This window comes from Schistocerca gregaria, chromosome 2, assembly GCF_023897955.1.
Source record: "Schistocerca gregaria isolate iqSchGreg1 chromosome 2, iqSchGreg1.2, whole genome shotgun sequence".
Classification (NCBI taxonomy): domain Eukaryota; kingdom Metazoa; phylum Arthropoda; class Insecta; order Orthoptera; family Acrididae; genus Schistocerca; species Schistocerca gregaria.
Window position 1 is genome coordinate 300,207,080 of NC_064921.1, and position 25,109 is coordinate 300,232,188.

Genomic DNA, 25,109 nt, shown 5'->3' on the forward strand with positions numbered 1-25,109 from the left:
CAGACATTCGCGAAAACCAAACCCTCCTCTCAGCCAGAGCGTGTAGCGTGTCCGCCTTCCTAGCTGAGGGGTCAGCCCACTGACTACCGTGCAGACGGCCTGGGTTCGATTTCCGGCCATATCTGAGATTGAGTGTTATATTGTCCTCGCCATCTTTACATCATCATCCACATGCAAGTCATCCAGTGTGTTGTCAAATGAAAAGACTTGCAACTCAGCGGCCGAAATTCTTCACTTGGGACTTCCGGCCGCTAATGCGGTACGATCATTTCATTTCAGTGTATAGGTGATTCGTCACTCTACCAGTCACCCACTACTCAGTGACGTCGCTCCTTACAGCACCTCAAGCGTCACTGAGCATTGACTACACCTGCTCGACCACTCTGTACCCTTCTTTTAACTCCCTCCACACCTCATCGCTCTACCTGGACTGCTCGCAGTGGTTTGGAACTTACGAGTGATTCCTTCCACTAATTTCATGCGATCTTCCAACTTTCATAATGCTCGACGCCAATGTCTGTCAGTGCATGGGGTCTGCCTGATTTGGTTTCGTGCTTCCACTTCAGAATCACATCACCAACGATCGTCCCGGGCGGCTTCGGAATGATCGAAAAACCCCTGATGAATTTCTTACTCATGTCACATCCAAAGTCTAGTCCATGGTCGACGTCACTGAGCCCTCCTGGCCAACCCACTCTGGTGTTACTGTTTCTCTAATGGCAACACTCTACTCCCGCCTCCTCTTATAATGGTGGATCCATATCCTGCGACATCTAGTGGTCAGTTCTTCATTACACAGGGATATCCAAATACGTTTGATCAGGTAGTATACCCAAGCACGTCTCACGATCCACCCATACAGATTCATTTCTAACAGTACTACCTTCCATTTTCCAAATTTCACACGTTTTGCTAAGCAATGTTTCGATTTCGGATCTCCGTCGACAGCTCCCTATTAAAAGAGTTACCTTCCCATAACTTGTAGACAAGTTCAAATTTATAAGGCGCTTTCAAAAAGAAACGAGCCGAGGGCTTTAAAAAGAAAAGCGCTGAATGAATAGAAATGTCATTCCCTGTGGTGGAAGATGCGTCCGTATAAAACATGTCTGTCCCAGACTCGCCGCTGGAGGGACATGGGAGCACAGCCACGTGGCAGTAGAGCAAACAGTCGTGTACGTCGACCGTCCACTACACTCAGTCATGCAAAAAAGAGTTAAGTGGAGGCTTCAAAAGAAGGAAAAGGGGGTTACTGAGTTGCCTAACAGCGTAAGGAGTGCGGGGAACCGAAATTCATCAAAGAATGGCACCAGTGTACGGAGAACACATCATGCCCGTTGCTAGAGTCAAGGGGTAGCACAAGCGATTCAGGGAAGGACGGATGTCGTTGGCCAGTGATTTATGGTCTGAAACGATACAACGCATTACTAATGGCACCGTCCAGCAGATGGATGGACAAATTATTCAAGAGCGACGAGTTAAAATACAGCTACTGTAGCAGAAATTGGATTGAGCGTCGAAAGTGCTTAAGAATAGTTTCAAATTTCGCAAATTGTGCGTCCAAATGGTGCCTCAAAGTATTTAACCAGCACAGAAAGTATGTCGAATAGAAGTCTATCTCCAACATCAACAGTGCTATGCCAGGGAAGGGGGTGAGCTCCTGTCACGCGTGGTACCCAGAGACGAGACATTGTGTCATCACTTCGAACCCGAGACAAAACGACGATGTCTCCAGAAGAAGCTTGCAGGATCTACGTCATCCAAAGAACTGAAGTGCGGGAAAGATTAAGCAAGGTTTTTTCTTTGACCACCCTTCGCAAAGCGATCAAATTGAAATGACCAAGGCAAACCACCAGCTCCACGACAGAGCGAGATCGCATACAGTAAACACAGTCAAGGAGCTCGTACATAGATTCAAATGAGAAGTCCCCGGTTATCCTCCATAGAGTCTGCACCATGCCACTGCGGACGAGTTAAAGATGGCTCTGAGAGGAAACGATTCACCACAAACAAGGAAGTGGAGCAGAAGGTTCGGAACTGGTTCACAAAGCAACCACAAGAATTTTACCAGACGGTCATCTACCGCCATGTGTTACAATAGGACAAGTGCATCAACAGTGCTGGGCAATACTTTTGAAATAAAGGTACAAGTACAGTTTACAGGCCACCAGCTCCTTTCTTTAATCTTCCTGTATAATTTACTATTTGAGCTTTAATACGATATTGAAGATGCTATAGACCAAACTCGGATGTGTCGAGAGAACCAAAGTGAATTTCGCCCATGCAGGAGGTTGTTTATAAAATTGTTTTCAGCGAATTCTTGAGTACCGTTCGTCGGTCTGAAAAATTTTCGATCTGAATTGAGAGCAATAGGGAAGATTCCAAGAAGAAATGTGCGCTTCGTAGCGGGTAGTACAGTCAGCACGAGAGTATCAACAAACTCCAGTGAAAGATGCCTTAATGCATAGAGACCTAGTTTCAAACCTCCTAGAGCCTAGGTTCCACGTTTCGAGATAATTGTTATTTATTACAAATAGCCAGTTGAAGGGGACATACTTGTGAAGACGAGGGAAGTCAAATATGAAAGAAGAGGCGTCGGTAGGTGGTCCAACATAGAACACTGTTATGCAAGTCCACAGATGTCAGAAGGAAAATGATGAGTCAAAATTGAGAGGGAGAGAAGTGAAAAGTAGAATAAATAGTGCATAAGGACTATGAGAAAAACATGGAAGGATATAGGGAAAATGAGAGAGAGAGAGAGAAAAGATGATAAAATAGTAAGAAGAGAAGGAAAGAAAGCAAAAGAAAAAAACGGTGAAAAGAGAGAGTAAATAGTTGAATGAACATGAGAATGCTACCAATTAAAACACTAAAACACTAAATTCATGAACTGGGGAGAGGGAGGGGAGGAAATCGTTAACTGATGTTGAGTCCAAGAGGGTAGATACAGAGAACAGAAGAAAAAAGAGAAAAGGTAGGGTAAGAATACTGCTGGGAGTACCTGGAGAAGGGTATACTGTCTCCGTAATACAATGTGCAAAAATGAAACCGTAACTCGGTTGGAACTCCGAAAACAAAGCTTCAACCATTACTTTGCCTTACCACTATACCACTTATCACAGAGAAATGTGATAAAAAAATTATGACAAAACGAAGACAAATGCTACTGTTTTTTTTTTTTTAAAAAAAGTACCCTCTGAATAACATAGATAAATTTCTGGTGCTAAATGCTACGTAACGATGGTATGTTAGTGTCTGAGTGCTCCCTTGCCAGCTGTCGCTGTGTCTCGGACCTCAATGCAAAAAATAGACTGCCGTCCAGTTAGGAACCTCGTGAAGGGAAAAAAATCTCAAAATATAGATAAGAGTATTTTATGCATTTTGTTTTCCACAGCTGTTACTTATTGTATGAAGGATATATCTACAACGATCACAGCTACTATAGAAATTGTTCTGCATTTCTTGCAACTATTTTGTATCTCCGGCGGTGAATCACATAGGATCAACTATATTGGGAGATTGCTTAAGAATTCTGGAATATTTGGTAGTGGAAACATAGCCTGAACGTCAAATCTTAATGCACGTCAAATAAAAAGCTGTGAGACCTTTTCTGTACAGAGCAAAGACGTGGGCAAGAAGCTAGCTGTAGCTCGAATGAAGATGCTTAGATAGATGTATAGAGCAACTAGAATGAGAAAGTCCGAGGAAGTATAAGGTTTCTGAGGAGCCCAAAAATCCATAAACGGGAAGAGGGAGACAGAAGCAGAGTGACTCTCCTCGAGAAGACCGGAAGGAGAAATAACTGATATCACAGCCTGAAATCGCAACTAGTCATGGAAATAAAACAAAAATAATTTTATTGGCAGCTGTTCTGGTGATAATTATGATTTTCATATATATATATAAACAACATATTGCTACAGTGACATTATACACAGTATGTCTTATTCGTTCGTTCTAAAAATAGTCATTATGGGTGGAACACTAGCTCTATTGGACATAGGTTAGGGAAAAGGTACTGGCTCTTTTCTTCTCGAAAGAATAAGTCCATTATTTAGGTAATGTGAATAAAGAAAATCTAAATCGGTTATTTCAAAGGGAGTTTCGATCCCCACCCCTTCCGAATACGAGTAGTGTTGTAACCAGTGCTCTTTCTGATTTATTCACTCACCACGAGCGATTTTGTCTACCAGAGTCTCTTAGTGTGCACGTTTAATGTAGTGTAAATGTTCTTATTTGTTTGAGATGTACGCACCCAGACACAGGGGCGCAGATATCCGCAGCTTTGAAGATTTCGAGTTGATTGTACACGCGGAATGAATATTTCATTCGTCAGTTTGTGCACGCAGTAGTGGAACTTCCTGACAGATTAAGATTGTCTTTCAAGGCGAGATTAAAACACGGCATGTAACTTTTCTGGCGACTGAGACATCCTGACGCTGCTCAAGACCTTCTCTCACATATCCCTCCCTCTTTCCAGTCTCTTCGAGAATTCTCCTGCACTTCTTGCTTTATTAACACTTCTTATTTTAGAAGTGTGTGTGATTCCTCTTCACTTTTCCAAATAATTGAAATGAAATAATGAAAACCTTGAGAACTGACCTCATGGTAATCCTATAGAACAGATGCCATTGCATTATCATTCTAATAACATTTAGACAATTTACCACTGTTGTCTCAAAACGTTTTTTCGTACAGACGTTAATATTATTGAGGCAATGGCCGTCCCAAACTACTTTAGAAAGCTCCGTGACGAAAACATCAAATTCGTGTGTTATTGTCGTGCTTCCCCCACAAAACATGTGGTAGAAACGCTAGAAAGTGCTACACAAATGAGATGAGTATTTCGAGCGCACGCAGAGACAGCAGCTGTGGCTTTCGAGCGGAGCATACTTAAAATATGTGTTGTATAACAAATAGTAGAGTATTAACTTTTTATAAAACTCTTTGAACTGGTGGATAGAATAGCATTAAATAGTACTAACATTAACTCTGTTTCACTTTATTACACACATAAGGAATGTGTCTCCTTTAGAGACATGGTTCGAGAATACTAATGACTTTTATCATGTTTTGTACAAGCAATCAAAATGATTATGTGATAGCATTATAAAATTGTGTGCTTTATGGAACGTCTGACTTCTTGTAGTGCATAACCCAAAGCATGTAGAGGGGATTACGTATTCAGGGTGTTTCATCTAGAACAAGTTTCGACCACACAAGGTCTATTTTCGTAGTCTCGAGAACATTACTCTCAACCTCCTTTAAAGCAAGTCATCGTGCTCGTGCATGCATCAGATTTCACCCTGCACTAAAATAATTTATTTCGTAGTTTTTCTTGAAATAGCTATTCACAGAAGTTCAAACACTGGAGTTAACAGCAGAAATATGTACAGGAACCATTTTCCATTCTACGAAAAATAACGGACTCACTGTGCAGTCAGCTATACAGGGCTTGTTGATAAACGTCTCCACGGTTTCAGAAGCAGACCTCGCAGAAACTACAAGACATACAGAAAACTGACACTTATCGGCGGATAGATCATCTCTCTAAGTTTTGATTCCTAATGTTCCCCATGGCGTGGTTGCACTAAGGAAAATACATGTCAGAAATGTAGGCAAGTCATCCGCTCTGTATTGTCACGTCGAATCAGTTCGCGCCTGAAGATAGGCAATACCAATGAAAAGATTTCCACAGAGGGCTACTGTCGAGCTCTCTCGAGCATTTCGTGTTAACGACTGCAAGGAATCGAAGGCACATATTGATATTCAGAACGCCACAAACGGTGCCTATATTGCCCACCTCTAATGTGAGTTAACAACTTTCCGCTGTTTGTCTTATACACGGTCCTGTCACATTAATATGACCACTTGCCAAAAGCCTGAATATCCACTTATTGCAGCGCAGAAGTAAAGAAAAGGAGTCATTGAGGGTCTGGAAGGTAACGACAGTGCTGTGGAGCTATGCCGATACCGATGCCGTGGCCAGCTGCGATATGTTTCACGGCTGAGGATCCATGGGGCAAACATCCCCATAGAAGTGCTCCTACAGACTCTTGATTTGATTTAAATCTGGGGGATTTGGTGAGCAGAGAAGTACGGTAAACTCACCCTGGTGCTCTTATTTTCTGTCACCTTTTCCCAAGAATTCCGAAAGCTGCTTGGATAAAGCTTGAATAATCATTTATGTAAAACACCATTACTTTGTAGGAGAAAAATTCTTATTGGCCACTATTTATGAAAATCTTGTTGATTCTTTGTGCTACTAATTCGACACGGTAGACTATATACATGACGGAGCTGACTGTCGAAAACAAAGTATCTCATTTTTCAGAGATTTGGTGATATGAAAACAATTGATTCTGGTTGTGCCCAGAAATGAAGAATATATTGTTAAATTAGATTCTGTGGCTTCAAGCAAACGATTGGGAGTCCCAGAAATCTTCTGACTAAAGTAATGGAAGTAGAACATCACAGCCGTATTTTCAAGGTATTTATTATTCAGACGACTCGTTTCAATGCTACATTTGCGTCATCTTCAGGTCCCGCTGTAAACCAAATAAAAATGAAACATCGGCGGTTTATAAACACTCTCACACGTTGTGAAGTGTGTAATACTTCCCATTCAAAAGAAAATGGCCTGACAGTTGTGAATACTACCAAATCATAAGTTTAATAAATCACAATTGAGAAATGCTGACAGTAATTATGCACTGAAGAATGGAAAAACTGATAGAAGCCACCCTATAGAAGATTATTTTAGTTTGTTTTCGAGAGGAATTAAACACGGGAGGCAGTACTGACCCTACCACTTCGTATGGAATACAAGTTGAAAAAAAAGAAACACATTTATAGAAGTCTAGATTTAGACAAATCTTTTGACAATCTTCATTGGAATACATTCTCTGAAATTCTTAAGACAGCAGGGATTCAATACAGTGAACAAGGAGAAATTTGAATAGATAATTAATTTTCAGGGATAGGGAAATAGTAACTTCTGTCAGAGACGGCAAAGGATTTGCAAAAGTAGGTAAACGTTGTGGACAGTATCTTGAAGAAAGGTTATAAAATGAACATCAACAAAAGTAAAATACGGATAATTGAATATAGTCGAATTAATTCAGTCGAAAATGTGGGAATTATATTAGGAAGTGAGACTCTAAAAACAGTAGGTGAGTTTCCGAATTTGGGCAGCAAAACAGCAGACGACAACCTAATTACAGAGGGTATAAAATGCAATATCAGGAACAACCTTTCTGAAAAGGAGAAATTTGTTAACGCAGAATAGAAATTTTAATATTACGAAGTCTATTTTTACCAGTATTTTTCTGAAGTGTAGCTTTGGAGGGAAGTGAAAAGTGGACGATGGACGGTTCAGACAACAAGTGAACGGAAGCTTCAGTGGTGCTGCAGGAGAATGCTGAAGAATAGAACGGTAGACCTGATAACTAATAATGATGTACTGAATCAAACTGCGACAAACAGAAATGTATGTCACAAATTGATCAAAATACTGAACCGGTTGAGAGAGCGCAACCCGAGACCTAAAGAAATAGTGTAGTGACTGAGGAAAGTATGAGGGATAATGATGGCAGAGGTAGGCAAAGGCTTTACTCCAGCAAGCAGGTTCAAACAGTTGTAGTAGCTATGCAGAAGAGGCTTGTGTAGGAGACACTGTGCCAAGAGTTACAAAAAACTAATCTTTAGACTGAAGATCACAACAACAATAACAAACCGTATTGTATGAATTACTCGTCAGGCATTTCGTACGTAGTGAAATACTAATTTCCGGTGGTTGGTTCCGCATCTCAGTATAATCAACGTACCGTGCTCTACTTTCTGTGTAGTTCTGACTAAAGTCTCGGGACTCCCAGTGCTGATGGGCATAATGGAGGAAAGTGAGCATACTCCTCAAATTGTATGTCGGAAGTATTACGGAACGAAGTGATCACACAAAATATAACATACTATTATGTCCAAAAACCTGTTGTGAACGTGAAGGTACGCATTTTAAAAAATGGAGCACAACCATGAAAACTCTTCTACAGTAACAAAAAGTCTGCTGAAGAATATGTCTGCCAGATACGTTTTGGCAGCGACTTGGGATGTTCTAATTAAAGTGGTTCGGATGGTCTGTTAACAGTCGATCCCACTCGTGAGAAACGGCTGGTGTCGGAAACATGGTTTGTCTCTCCAAGTATCACAAGTATTTTCCACAAGATACATATCTGTAGAATCCATGCGATGAATATCTTCAGCTGTGAGAAATCCATCTGCCAGAGTATCTCGATACGAACGGGCATTGTCGACCCTGAAGGCAAGTGTGGACCGACTCTGAGAAGTCACACATACAGTTGTTGTACCTCATGTCTGAGGGTATTGGTATTCCTCTGGCCATCCTTAAGTCCAGGAAAGAGGACGACAACCCTTATCTGAACTATGCCAGTATGAGAATTGTCTCATTGTACAATGTTCCTGTGATTTAGTGGCTGAAATTGTCCATCCAGGCGAATGTGAGACGAGGTTGATGTTGCAACCCGGAACGGGTTCCATCTCTAAAGAGCAATTCCCTTCACTTAGTATTGGTCCATTCTTGATGTTACTGACTACAATAAAAAGACTCGTCTCTGCACTTCCGTAACAGTGGAACACAATACCAGAGGTGCGGCTTACAGACCTACTGGTCTGAGCCTTTAGCATATAGTTCGTGGCCAAAGTGCGGTTCCCGTACGCTCTGAAGACAGTTAACTTGCAGTCATGGCCGAATTTCATTATGTAATTAAATCTAGATCATACAAGAACCAGAGTATTCAACGGCCTTATCTCGTTGTATACACTGATTCCTCTAAGAACACCGAATTTAAGGAACGTCAGGCGTGGACAGTGCTTGAGAATGGGTGACCACATGGGTACGGTACCCCACGTCTTGTTGGCTGCTTACTCAATTTAGGGGTATTGATCACCACGATTAAATTCCGGATCTCGCTGCAGTGTCTCATGAATTGAGGATATGTGGCACTATTGATGGCCGTCCGTTTGACGGGAAAGACGTTAAATAAGGTAGACTTCTTGGCATTATTCGAGAAAAGTAGGAGATATGCTGGCACCGAGTTTCATCCATCTCTCATCATCGTTCAACACAAAAACGAAACCACTCTATAAGGACCCATTACGGTCACCTAAACTTTATCAGATACACTTAAACAAACAACTCTCACACTTCACGTTGGAAAAATCAGGTTGTGCGCAAAGTACAGGAAAACATTTGTAATTAAGTGGCTGAATCAGCCCTTCGGAGTACTTAACCAACAATGTCTTACGTTTGTTAAGTCCAGATAAACATCTTCTCATACACTAATATCGACCAACCCTTTTTTGGCCTACGTCGTACATTCCCTGTAACTCGGAACTGTCGCCAAAGCTTTCCAGTTGGCGGTGCCCTATAACTTTCAGATACTCGCTGAAAACTTCCACTTTCGACTGCCACATGTCATTATGAGGCACAGAAATATTTTCAGTCAATGTGAATACAAATATAACGTCATTTCTGCTCCACATAACTGCGTATTAGATAAGATTTACACATTCTTCAGAAAATGTTGCCTGCCAATAACCTAACAGTAAAACACATTCAATGAAGGATGCTTGTAAAGTATTACAGCATCATCCCCTTAGACTCCTAATTAGGACGTCGTTATGTGTTTGATTCTGATCGTTATGTGTTGGTTTCTGAGGTTCAGTTTAGCCGGCCGCGGTGGCCGAGCGGCTCTAGGCGCTTCAGTCCGTAACCGCGCTGCTGCTACGGTCGCAGGTTCGAATCCTGCCTCGGGCAAGGATGTGTGTGATGTCCTTAAGTTAGTTAGGTTTCAGTAGTTCTAATTCTAGGGGACTGATGACCTCAGATGTTAGGTCCCATAGTGCCTAGAGCCATATGAACCATTTTTAGGTTCAGTTTGCGTCTTGACATGATGCAGAGAGGAAGTGAACGTCGTATATGTGTCCACATAGACACTGTGAATGAAAAAAATTCTTATACCTGATAGTAATTTGTGACAACCGAAGGTAGCAATTATAAAAGTTTTATTTGGCAGCTTATGGTGGAACAATATGATTTTCGACGTCGTAAAAGACTTGAAATGACACTCTGTGGTGTACTCAGCTCTGGTCATATTGTGATTTCTGCCTGACTATTTCTGGCGCCAGTGAGTCGTAGTCCAAAAACAGACACTGTGGTGTATACTTCACCAAAGACTACACTATTACCACAACACGACTGAGACATTCCAGATGTAATGCAGTTATTTTCATTACTTATGAAACACACGCCACTGCGATGCTTTAAGTCTTCCTCTCCTTTACGGAAACCACTAACCTCGCGTGTGCAGAAATCTACACTGTCATGGGGTCATTTCCTCTTCCCCCAATCATGTCCCTTTGGACCATAGCATAGAAGGTGTTGTAAACAAATACACGTGATACATATATGTACTGAAAACCATTTAAGTTTCTGACAGAACTCTTCAGTATAGCCATGTGCCATACACATTATAATTTGCAAATTAATTATGAAGATATACACTTACACAATTATTATACTCATTAAGTAAATTGTCCTGTCGTTTACTTCATTCCTCACTCTCTGTTTTGCCATGTGTACATGTTCATATTCTTAAATCATTAGACACATTATCTTACTGAACCTTCATTATCGCACTTGGTAACAACATGATCCACAATAAACTGTGAATGGGGCTTCTCAGAAAAACTTTTTGCAGAAAAGGATTATAACTGTTTGAATGCTTAAAAGTTGTCTTTTTGACATCTCTGTTGCACATGAATATTTTTGATATAACTAGTTTTGATCAACGTCGATCATCTTCAGATTTGTGTAATTGCATAAGTATTGTGTCTTGTCCATGTGGAACTACTCCTCAACAGATCTGAAGATCATCAACTTAGAATAAAACTAGCCACATTAAAACAATAAATGTCCAATGGAGATGGCAAATTAAATGATAAATTGACAACGATTCTTGAATCTGTCATGATGATTACGTAGGCAAAAGTTTTTAACCCTCCCACTGCTGGAGCATTTTGGTTTTAATGAGCCTCAGTGGGGTCATAAAAACACCAAGAAAGGTACGTGGGATATATTGGCAGTATAAAAACATACATTCTATTTGTACAAGGTAACATAAATGTTATGTTCATGAAAATGACTCCAGTGGTACCAGTACTCAGTGCAAAGAAGGTGAATAAATTTTATTGTATTAGAAGCATAAAACTGAATAAAACATCACTGAATATAATTGACTCATGAGGAAAAAGTCATATATTTTGAAAACAATGGTTTGAAAACCAGGGAGAGCAGATTTCCAATGTGCCAATGGGGTCATATTGACCCAAGTGGTACTAGGAATCACACAACAATAGCTGAGGCAATAACTCTCAAATAAGTACAAAAATAGGTTTGAAATAATATTTTCATTGTTGCAGGTGTTTCATATAATGGCTGCTCAATGTAACTATCATCATTATATTTTCCTAAATTTTGCATTCAAGAAACAAACAATTTAAACTGGGGCATACTGACCCTAGTGGTACTAGGTGCAAAAAAATTAAATAAATTTTAGTCTTGTAAATATAGAAGTGAACAAAACATCATTGCATACAAATGACACAAAGGGAGGAAGTATATATTTTGAAAATAATGGGCTTGAAATACAGGCAGAGTATATTTTCAGTGTGTGTATGGGATCATACTGACTGCAGTGGTACTGGGAGGACTAAATGTCGTTTCTCTGGATAAAACTGTACATAGTTACAAGATCCTGAAGTAGAAAGAAAAACACTTTTGTTTACATCTTTCTGTCAATGGCGATACAAAAAAGAATATTCGAGCTTATACAATACTCATGAGAAACACTAACGATCTTAAGTCACTGTCCTAAGATAATACTACAGGAAAGTATAATAGTGTGCTGTGAACAACTGACAGAAACTAAAGTACTAACTTTAGAATGCATAAATAATACGCAACAGAGGGAAATAAGTTAACTGTGCAATAGAGGGGTAGTATGGAATGCAAAAGGATCATATTTAATAGAGTCTGGCAAGACACTCATTACATAAAGACATACAGGTAGGTTTTACACATGTAGCTCAACATAAAGTCTAAATCATATAAAATGTACCATGTTTCTAATGTGAAAAAAGTTTTAAATTTGGAATAACTATTGAATGGTGATAAATTTCAATAATTAAACAACCAGTTAATATGGGAAACAAAGATTTTTTCATCTCTGAACAAGCTCCTTAAACCTCAACTCTCATCACTAGTCACACTGATTACAGAATAATTAGGAAATACAACTATAGCTACTTATCTACGATCAGTATAACATGACACTGAAATAGTTTGTACTCAGTCTTAAGCTCTTTGACAGTAAGTTTAATATAAACAGAAAATACAGGTAAGGAAAATTCAAGTACTTGCAATGATTAATGAGAAAGATTTAACAGCTGATGGCATCTAATTTCAGTCAATGTGAAAACATATGAGAAATCTCGGAAGATGCAAACAATTGTTAGAAGTTGGAAACTGATGAGAGATCCTATCATTTCAAGAGGGGAGAAACAATAATTAAAGGTCTCATAAGAAATACCAGTTACATTGTAAAAATGAGATTAATTATTCAGTGGAAAGGGTAATACAGGTTAGTTCCATACTCGTAAATAACAGTTATTGTCCACTGGTAAGATAAATGTGAATATAGACTCTTGTGATGAACTTAATGACCAAGTTTCTAAATCTGTCATACACACATCCCATATTCAACAGGGAAACATTCTTTAATAGTGTTAAGAGGATGGACAGACATTCATTCCTTGACATAAAAAATCCACTTGAAATTAAGCCTCAGGTAATAAAATTACAGACTGCATCGAATTGTTTTGTGACTTTTGACACTTATGAGTGAAAATTCAGAATAAATGCTAGTTTTCATAAAATTCAGAGCATTCTCCAGCAGTGTGGTATTAATAATATTCATCAGTATCATTTATAGACAGACATATTGATCATTGTTTTACTAATTGAAATTAATAAATGTATTGAAACGAAAAAAATACATCGATGGCAATGAAAGTAAGAAAAGCTGCAGTGATATACCTACAATTATAGAAAATAGCTCTCATATGCTGAACCTGCAGTGTAATGAATATACCACAGTAATTGAAAATCTGTGCTCTACTGATAATTCAAGGTGTGTGTCCCAGTATGGCATGATCTTTCAGTTTTCATCACATATTCATTATATTTGCTGACAGAGACTTCATGAACTTCATTGGAATCAGTTGACATTAGCTTAAACTATGTGTATGCAGCTGTAGCTGTCATGTAGTATGCATTGTGTTTATGTAGGAGATATACCGAATCTGACATTATATTCATGTCACACTCTCTTTAAAAACTGAGCTTACTTTTGCAAAATAAAATAATAGGACCTATCTAGAATATGTGATGCACAAGAGTTATATGTTGGTAATAGGTATCAAGGTCCAGTTGCACTAATTGTTCAAGATACAGTACCTCAGTTGTTGGATACTTTACAACTGAGTAGCCCAGTGCTGTAATAAACATATTGGTGAGACTTTAACTCTAAGCAATAACAAGCTATCCAACAGCTTAAAGAGAAAGGAAATATCATCTGCCCCAGTTGCAATACATAATGTATTTGAAGAGATAGATATTTCTCCTATACCATGAAATTATAAAACAAAGAATAATATCATCAATACTAAAACATTTAGATTGTCTGTCATGCTTTTATTAATAAAAACAACTACAATTATTTAAAAAATTTCCAGCTCTGCTGAATAATTTGTAATAGCAAATATATATTGTCTTGATGCATGCATTCTAGAGACATGTCAGTAATATTATAAGAGAAAAAAAATCTATAAACTGTCTTCATAGAAAGCATGAGTTTAGTTACACAGTGTAGACAGAGTTTTAATATACCTCTCTTGACAGTGTTCAATTATTCTCTCTCTGAATATGTTTTCACTGTAGCATTACAATGCTGTGTTATAAAATATACTAGTGAAATAATTGCATCTATCTGCCTGTTCATCAAGAGTTTTGCATGATGTTTTGCACTATTTTGAAAAATCAACACTATATTAAGGAAGGGATGGCATAAACTGCATGTCGGTGCTGCGCTATGCATAGTATGAGTCTTGTTACAGTTCTACAAATTTGGTTGCACATGCTCTGTAAGTACTGTATATATTATGTATTTCGTTATCATTCAGCAAAAATGCACATTATCACTTACATTTACTTACATCAAATGTTTGGTTGACATTAAAAGTTATCACAATAAACTTTCATATTGAGTGTAAAAGTGGTGTGTTCTTACAAGCACCACATGATAGTACTGTGAACCATATTAGTCATAGGCATCAATCTTTTAGTGTAAATCCACCTGAATAATGTATGTACAAAATGTTCATCATTTTTCAAGCACTCATACCAGTGCTAGATTCGTATTACATAACTCTTTTGAGTGTGTCTTTTCTCTCAGTTTTATAATGTAGTGTGTCATATCAGAAAATTTTAACATGTTACATATATAGGAAAATTTTACTTAAAAATTTATGTAAAATGCTGAATTACTTCTAGAAACATTTATATATAAGGTAATTCTTAGATACCTAGAAGCAATGTACATAGAATCACAAATTTGTTAAAAAGTATTGTACATTAGTAGCAAATCTTCTTTCAGTATTAAGTATATTGATTTTGGAGTGTTGTACACACATACAACATTAAATTAAAATATTCTTGAACTTACTTCCTATGCTATAATGTTGTGTATATGCACTGAATTAAATAATGTTACATGTTAAGCTGTATACAGTGTCAACCCAACAAATTATTCTGTACATTTGCTTACTAGATAGACTGACTAGTTACAAAAAAATATTAATCACAAGAAAATTTTGTCAGAAGTGCCTTCCATGATTTTAGATTAATTTCTAGCGCAAGACTATTTTCAGAATGACTTATGTGTGATATTTTACTTACAGATTAGGGTTAACAAAGTTTTAACAAAAATTATAGCACATTTCTTGAAACACAGCTGTGGTTTTATTGTAAAACAATTCTGTGAAGAGATTATAATCTGTGATAAGGAATGCTACATTGTTACAACTGTACTGAAAATTTTCGGTAAAATAGTGAATAAAATCATACATGAAAAATTTTGACTTTCATTTTTCTCTTTATAACCACCTCCTCTATAAATTTTTGTGATGACCTTACATTTCCTGATATAAAAAGGACAAACTTATTTATAGATTACCAGAACCAGAAAATGTAGAATTTTCTAAGTTACGTATGTGGAAGTGAACAAATTTAGCTATCATTTTATATCAGCTGCATCATTACTAGCTCCTGTGAGAGAAAAAATACGTTAATTCAGAAATATTTAACTTTGTATCCAACCTACAAAATGTTCTGTGCCCTGACTTTTGACTAAGAGGTGACAATCCTGAAGTAATTGTGACTGAAACAATTGTGTGCTTTAATGACATCCGAGCAGTCATGTGTTTATACACATTTCTAAAATTTAATAACTGAAGCAATACTAACATGAGAAGTTCTTCAAATGTATTTGACATCTAAAATTGACAAGATTCCATTACTTTGTATATTTTTCTCTAGTCGATATTGTGGCACTATTTTAACACACACACAGATTTAAAATACATTAATTTAAGCGAAAGACTATGTTTACAGAAAAATTAGCAATATCTGAAAACTCTAGAAAATTTTTAACAATGGTTGTTCTCTTTAGAGTTTCTTTTGCATAGCTGCTACATGCATAAAAACGCAAATTAATGTAAACTAATCATTATTTAGTTCACAACAATCAGGAAACAAAATTCTATTCTGGTTCAAGATACAGTAAGAACATGCTTTAAAAAAAGTAGAGGCAGCACACTACATATAACGGCTCAGTATATAAAAAGGTGAGAAACGAATTGCTATTTCTATATCTGTCATAAAACAACAATGACAGACAATCTAGTGAAGTTAAAAAACCGAAAATGCTCCTTCTAAATCAGACTGTAGACTTGTTTCAGCTTAAGATTGTGAGGATAGTTAAATCAACTTAAGTCAGTGGTGAGATTATTTTTAATGCATTATTTGTATTCTGACTGAACACTTCTAGTACATTCCTGTTCGTTATACTTGTAACTCGTTCTCATATAACTCTTTTTCGTATTTATGTATTGAATAAAGTTGAAGAGTTCTGTACCTTACGTAACACAGAGAATCACTTACAGAATTGAAATTGCATTAATATGTAAAATTATTTGATTTTGTTGTTTATTAACTGAATTAATCATGGAAGGCACTTTGTGAGACAGATTTTACTCAGATTTTAATTATTATTCATGCTAATCCTCAATTAATTATTGAATTAATTCAACTATTCAATAAGTGACTCATAATTTGATAAAAAATTAAGATTTGTATAAAAAAGAATAGAGAAAATCTGACAATATCTTCAGAATCACCTTTGTAATCTCAAACTAACATACAAATCATAACTTCTTTCTTTTTTGTATGATTTTGTATTTTAGCTACAGATCCTATTTTTCTTACTGGACTTCCTAATACACTTATTTTGCAAATAACTATGAAGTAATTTCTTTTATGGCACAAGTCATGGAAGAGAGGGAGCAGAACTGTTACTCACTGTGAAAATGAAAATATACATTTTTTATAAATAATACGGGGAAGTTGATAAATATAAGACTTCTGAAACCTTTTCATCAATGCAGAATTCACATGTACAAACAAAAATTGACCATCATTTTAATGCACATAAATTTAAAGGCTATGTTCTGTTATCTCTGCAGTTCATCTCTGACTACAATGGAGAAGACCACTACTTTACGCGAATCGGTCCAGGAGGTCTCATCAACTTGGACAAAATCTACCGCACACAGGCAGTTATGGATCGAATTGCCTCCTTCCATCAACATTACCATGCTCGCAACCGTGAATCAGTGCCGAACTTGCTCAGGGACCACCTCAGGTGAAACATCCTCTTATGACTCTAACGAACATTGTATGAGGGGCAGTGAAATGTAAAGCAAATACCTGGCACGATGGGACCACGAATTGCTTCCATTCAAAAGCTATCACCCCATGTATTAAGATACTTATCCCACTGGGAAATGAGATGATCGGAACCTGTTTTGTAGAAAATGGTTGGCCACTGGCAGATCCTAAATCACATCCACTGTTGCACTTCCCCATCTGGCTAAAACCGATGTTCATGCCTGTCTTTCTTCTGGTCGCCAAAGATGTGAAACTCACATGGTGAAAGAGGACGTTGCAGTGTTTCCCACCCAAATCGCTGAAGTGTGGCCTTTCCCAAGTGGCAGTTTGGGGGCAGGTGTTATTGTGCAACAGTATAATACCGTCCAAAAACATTCCTGGGCATTTTGAGTGTATGGAGTGTTGCGGTTTCTGTGAAGTGTTTTCATAGCACTACACATTGCTTGTGGTTCCACACTTAAGGAGGGACTCAACGAGCAGACGACCCCTGCAGTCAAAGCAGAAGGTCATCATGACCTTTCATGGCCCCAGATTTTAAGCCAAAGAGCGAATGGCAAAGCCTGCAGTGAAAACATGCCACATCTTCCTTGCAAACGAAATCCAAAACTGTGCACACAAGTGCCGTCCGGAGTGGCTGTGCGGTTCTAGGCGCTACAGTCTGGAGCCGAGCGACCGCTACAGTCGCTGGTTCGAATCCTGCCTTGGGCATGGATGTGTGTGATGTCCTTAGTTTAGTTAGGTTTAATTAGTTCTAAGTTATAGGCGAGTGATGATGTCAGAAGTGAAGTCGCATAGTGCTCAGAGCCATTTGAACCATTTTTTTATACACACAAGTGCCGGTAAGGTCATGATGACCTTCTTCTTCGACATAGGGGCCATCTGCTCATTGAGGTCCTCGTGTATGGATCCACAATCAATGCGCAGTGCTGTGAAGACACTTTGTAGAAACTGTGATATGCCATAAAATCAAAACACCCAGGAATGCGTCAGACGAAATCATCACATTGCATGATAATGCCCGCCCCTGCACTGTAAATTGGATCTATGCTACACTTCAGCGATTTCCATGCCAAACACTGCAACATCCTCTGTACAGCCTAGATCGTTCACTACGTTATTACATCTTTAGCGACCTGAAGTACGACATGTGTGGACGTCAGTTTCAGTCTGATGAGAAAGTGCAAGAGTGTATACAGTTGTGTATCCATCAGTGGCTGACAGCGTTCTATGAAACAGGAATTGATCATCTCGTCTCCCAGGAGGATAATAGTCTTAACTCTTGTCGCGATTACGTTTGAATGGAGCCATTCCACAGTTCCACCGTAGTGGGTATTTGGTTTTCATTGTAATGCCCCTTATAACTAAAGTTGTTCTTCCATAAAAATTCTCAAGAAAATAAAATAAATGTATCTGCAAAAACCTCCAATTATCTTTCAGTAAAACATTCATAGACTATGCAACATGGAAGGTGACAGCACCTGATTTGAAATGTATCTCTCTACATTAGCAGAAGTGGGATAAACAAGTGACAGATATTCTAAATGTAACTCATTGCTCGTCTGACACAGGCTGCCAAAAGAAGAAAGAGCTGATTTTATGGTAGGAACATTGATTCAAAACTGTGCAAAAGAGTTGATATGCTCTTAATTATTCGAACGAAATTTATAACGCATATTGTGTTCATGGTGACTTTAACATTTACCAGATTAAGTTACACTTTGCTCAATACATCAGAAGTATCTCACTACAAATATTGAATCATATTAATTCAGCTGCCATTGATGTGTACATCAAATCATTTTTGGGAGGTATATAATATGAAAAGGTTTGTTTTCACGAACTTCTGAGATGTGGAGAAGTTTCACGCAAAATAGATAAAACTTGTACTATATGTTTAAAACTCCGGTGATAATATAGGCATGAACAATGGCAATAGCGATTATGATTTGAAACTAAATTCACAATTGATTTGGGTCAATAATTGTCATTGACTATTAGAAAGTACATTGAAAATTCACATTATTGTTGTAATACAAAATTGTTTCACACTGACCAACACTTCAAACTACTAAGAACATGTTTCTTCTTTCAGCATTCATACATCCAGTATTGAACGCTCTTATTTACTGGATGAATCTGAGGACCATGATTATGATCTTGATCTCGACACATACCAGCCAGTCCAGCCTTTAAGCAATGACCATGGCGTCAGCTTCTTTCCCATATCTGCTCCACACAGCAGAATTGATCACCACGTTTTGCAGGCAAGTGTATATGTTGGAACATTTTCATTGTAGTTCTACACAGCGTTAGCATATTTTATCCATCATTAACCCTGCTATTTTTATTTAACATATTCTGGTATCTTAATGGAGAGACTAATCTATTATTATGTTACAAGTCACAAGTTCCACTGCCATAAGAAAAATAAGAAATTAGATAACTGTGATGTAGTATAAATTAATCAAAATAACTTCTGTGTACTACATGACTGTATCTCCTGGTAAATGGTTCTTCCAATATGTTTGCTTCCTGAGATGAAATATTGTATATATCACACAGATATCTCATGACTTTTCCAGACAAAATTAATTGTAATCCAAAACACATTTTCATAATGATGTATCACACATGTTATTTCCATTTCTGAACTACAACAAAGCATCATTGACTACAAAAGCTATTTTAATCAGTACGTTGGCATCTGCCATATAATTATAATTTACATTGAAACATAGTTGCTCATAGTGCAGTAGCTTTAAGAACATCATTGAAATGTGAAAAAATTGTAAACTCTCAGAATAATGGAAACCTCCATGATTAAGAGAAAAATCTAAGGAGCTAGAAAACGTTCCATGAGTTTCTTAGATTATAAAGACATACAGAGTAACTACAATCTACAGTTATTAGTAACCTACCAATGCAGTGCACTGTTCTGTTTTCACCTGTTTCTTCATATCTCACCATAAGAGAGCTCTTGCCTCAGAAAACGTGATGTTTTTGTCCAATTTTGTGTAATTTTAGTGCCCATAGGCTCTTTATCTGTCAGCAATCAAGACTGCGTTTTCCTACAAAAAATCACCATTTATGAAGTACAGACAATAATCATTTACCAAGCTCTCTCTCAGCTCATAAGAAAAATCTGTGAACTCACTCTAGCTAGTACAGATAATAAATTTGGTGGATCATGATTTGCCATCACCAACCAGCCACTGTTAACAAACAACTCTTATACTGTCTACCCACTGCCAGGCAACTGGACATTCGAGATCCCTACATGCATTCTACTCTTGCCTCTTGCCTTGTGCTTGTAGTGGATTATCATAATCTATAACCTGTTTGCTCTTTGAGATGAATATAGAACCCTTGTAGACATACACAACTCTCAGATACGAGTCTGAAGGCTTTATAAGGAGTCGTTCAATCCTTTGTTTGCCATGACACCATGAACAACATGCAGTAAGTGTTATGCTGGTCTTAGCTTCAATAGGGCGGTTTACTTATCGATACCCTAACCTTTGATATGACATTTAGTAACACAAGGTTTGGTTGAAGGGCAATATTGCATGCAGAACACCTTGGTACCAAAAATGTTACTTTTTACGGGAGGTTTACAACATAATCATTTATCCGCATTATGTTTATGTATACATACAAAGCAAAACTGTTATACAGATGGTTCTACAGTATTATCACATTTCTGTGATCACTAGATCCACCAAACGTACCTCAATACAATCTGCGAAGAAACATACAGCGACCTAGAGCATCCAGAGATGCACATGCACCAGATATGACAAACAAGCCACAGACATCATAGAAATTGTACACATGGCCGCATGCTGTGCGACTGAGATGACATAACAAGTACTAGCCAACATTTGACAGTAAGCCATAGTGTAGGCGAAATATACATTATCAGCATAATTGTTTGTGGCTAGACTATGGGCCCTCAACACATGCAGTCATTGGGCAGTTTACATCACTGGATCAATGATGAACCATGAATACCTCAATTTGGGACAAACTGTAGCCTTAAGAGTCATTTGACATGGGGAGCAGCATATCGATGACAATAGTGAAAAAATAGGCCTCATTGCATGAAAGCGCTCACCAATTCACCACTGATTCACAGTACATATGCCATTCAACACCACATAATGACTAATATTCAACACATGATCGCTGCACCTCATAAGGGACAGGAGTTGCCAGAGTTACACAGATGCCATCACTGGACACTCAAAGAATGGAGGACGCTGCTTGGGCTGTTAAGTTATTGTTCATGTTGGTACTCACAGATTTCCTGCACCATCCTGTTAATTAATCTAATATCAGTGCCTGAAATGTTGTTTTCTATATTTTAGTGTAGAGTTGTGAGCATTGCTCATCAATATTTTAATGTACAACTTTTGTTTGTATTTTACCATCCCAGTACCTGCTATGTCAATTGTTGCAAGTAATTTACACTTTCACATAATCATAAGGCGACATTTAAATGCTAACAATATACTTTGTAGAGAGTTCTCTACGTATTTTTCACTATGGTAATGTCTTGCTGTATTTCAAATATGTTAGTTTCAACTGTGTTAGCATCTCATTATACTATGATATTTTTCCACTAATCTTATGTGTCAATTGATACAAAATATTTGTGCTTTTTATGTGAGTTTGTGGTAAGAATAACAGGTCACAATTTATTATATATATCATAGAACTTTCTTAATTTACTATGTTAATGTATGCTATCTTAATATCTTACTACCTCTGTTAGGTATTACTATGTTTTTGTCTCATTATTTTACCTGAGTTTTAATTATACTTGTGCCTTACTATGTTAGTTCCTACTTTCATACTGCCCCACAAAGCTATTTTTGATTCCACTGTGCCAGTGTCTTATTACTCTATATTTGTTTTCGTTATGCCAGTGTCTTACTAAGCAACACCAAGTTTCACTCTAATAGTGTTTTGCAGTGGTATGTTCGTTTTCTATATGCTAGTGAATTACTGTACTGTGTGAGCTTGCACTATACTAGTGTCTTATAGCACTATATTATTTTTTGCTATACTACTTCCCAATTGCATTATATTAGTTGTCACTATTGTAGTCTTACTTCACTATGTTCGCCATTACTATGCTGCTGTTTCACTATACTATGTTAGTTTTCACTACACTGTTATGTTGGTGTGCAACATTTTTCGATTATGCTAGTGCCTTATTATCTGATTTTCATTTTTGCAGTGCAAGTGTCTTACAGTTCTATGTTGCTTTTGTCTGTGCTTCTGCCTTTCTACACTATGGGTTTTCACAGTGCAAGAGTCTTACTAAGCCATAACAGTTTTTACATGCTAATGTCTTATTGCACTATGTAAGCTTTAACTGTACTGTCATATTATGATATCTAAGTTTACATTATGTTAATGTTTGATATAATATCTTATTATGTTACTTTAGTATTCACTATACAGTATCTTACTAAGCTATGTTTAATTTCACAATTCTGGCTTCACTCAGTGCTCTGTTAGTCATCTGTATAATAATACCTTATTGTGCTGTATCAGTTTTCTCTATGCTAGTGTCTTATTCTATGTTAGCACTTACAACACTATGTTAATTTCTTGATACACTATGTTAAGTTTCACTTTGTTAGTAGCATAAAATTTAGGTATGTTTTTATGATTACAGCTCCTTTCTGTGCTATTCCAGTTTTCAATACCCTACTGTCTCACTACTCTACGTTAGTTTTTATAATACCAGTGGCTTAATATTCCATGATAGTTTTTACTATGCTAGTGTCTCACTGTATTGTATTAGATTTTTCTGTGCCATTTTCTTACTGTTCTATGTTAATTTCTGCTATGCTACTGTCTTTATACACTATGTTCGCTTTTACTTCCCAGATGCCTTATTAAGCTATGTTCATTTTACAATGCTAATGTTCTCCTGTCCTTCCGCTGTTTTAGCACATTACTGTATATATTACTTCTCACTGTACTATTCTTATACTATGTTACAGTAACTGTCTCTGTGATGCTATACTATGTTAGTTTCCACTAACTGTGTCACGTTCATTTTCATTATGGTAGTGTCCTACTCTGATATGTTTGCTTTTAGTGTACTAACATCTTAATATAATATGCTATTTTACATACCTTAAATTCTTACTGCACCATGGTATGTTCCTCTATGTGACTGTCATAATATGCTACATTAGTTCCCATGACTTGCAGCAATGTGCTACTTTTCATTAAAGTGGTTGCTTCTGCACTATGCCAGTGTACACTATGCTGTTATCTTACTGTGCTATGTTAGCTTTCATAATTTTAGTATATTGTGACACTACATTGGTTTTCACTTTGCTACTGTTTGATTACTCTGTCAGTTTTATTCTTGCTGTACTGCACTATGTGTCTTATTACATTGTATTAGTGTTATATTGCACTTGTTTGTTTTCAGTGTTTAGTGTCTTACTGCATAATTTTTCCTTTTACTGTGTTTACTGTTCTTACTGCGTTATGTTGGTTCTAGTGTGCTAGTGTCTTAATGTGATACATTGATTTTCACAATGCTAACGTCTTCACACTTGTGTTACATTTTAATATCCTAGTGCTCTCCTACAAAATGTTGATTTTCATAACGCTACTGTCTTACTGCGCTGAGCCAGTTTGCACAATGTTGGTATGTTACTGTTGTGTCACATTAGTTTCCAAAAATCTGTCCACATTCTTATTTATCTTTTTGTTAGCAATGAATGGTCATGGCCTGTTATGTAAAACACTCTCAACTACTGTTTACACACTTTTAATGTGACTGTCTAGTTACTATAACCAGTATCAATTAGCCTAGATTAATCTTTTTCTTTTTACATTTTGCCCTTGCATTCATCTTGGTTGCAGACTGATATTAGCAGGGAACGTTTCTCATGCATTTCCAGTGAATTATATAAACATCTTCAGCTCTAAATGTGAAATGAAATGTCTTGCAGCATACTAACTAAGATATACAACAAATGGCATACTATGTTTAAATAATAAGCAAAACTATTTTAAGTGGCATTTCATAAGGAAATATAACAATAAGTTAACACAAACATTAATTAATACGGTAAGTTGATTTCTTAACATAAACTCATGCCTGTTCGAACTTTGGATTGCCATGGATAAACTTTATATTTGTTGCACAAGAACATGTGGCTAACTCATCAATACAGTCATAGACTGGCGTTCCCTGAAATCAATTCTGTGCTCATGATGACACCTCATTTTGCCAAAATGAATTTGTCGCTCTTCTCGACTTATTACAGATGATACTAATACTTATATGTAACTGTTGTATCCATAAGTGGGTAATGTCCTCTTCTAGTGACCTAAGACATGTTGCTACTTTCTATCACAATAGGATGCCCAACCATAACATTTTGTTTGTGGAAGTTTCAGTCAGAGACATAACCCATTCTATTTCTTTCCTTTTACTGCAACAACCTTCTCACTGTCATTTTTTCCATTATTTTGTTGTTTTACTGCTCTTTCTCCACTTTATAACATCCCCTGTTACTTTTGTAATGAAGTAGTTTTTTGTTTTGCTCTAGTATCTGGATTCGATAGCTTTCAACACAGACATCGAGTCAGCCAAGAATTTTCTCTTTTCATTATTAGAGGAATTGTTCTAACAAGTGTCTGTGCCTCTTTTGTAGTAATGCTTACACTCACAAATACGGAAAGTTCTCGAGAAATCTGGAACATTTTGCTCAGTAAGATAAACGGACACCAAATGACGTGTCATACATGACTGTCAACTCCCGTTTTTAATACGTTTGTGTAATTCGGAAACCATCTGCCACATCTTAAGAAGTGCTTCAGAAAGTTTAAATGTAACAGAGGTACCTTGATGTTCCTCAGATTTCATTATACGAAACGATACTCGAAATGTTGGCACAGAATAACATTGTAACATTCTATAACAGAGCTTAGA

The 25,109-nt window shown here is 37.2% G+C and overlaps 1 protein-coding gene across 1 annotated transcript in view; it reads left to right on the forward strand.

The window, feature by feature from the left end:
- Nucleotides 1-25,109, forward strand: part of LOC126336914 (1-phosphatidylinositol 4,5-bisphosphate phosphodiesterase epsilon-1-like) — a 419,543-nt gene that overhangs the window by 284,967 nt on the left and 109,467 nt on the right. Inside the window, exons 8-9 of the mRNA XM_050001045.1 lie at nucleotides 16,933-17,111; nucleotides 19,230-19,401. Coding sequence (XP_049857002.1) covers nucleotides 16,933-17,111; nucleotides 19,230-19,401 — 351 coding nt within the window. The remainder of the gene's footprint in view (nucleotides 1-16,932; nucleotides 17,112-19,229; nucleotides 19,402-25,109) is intronic.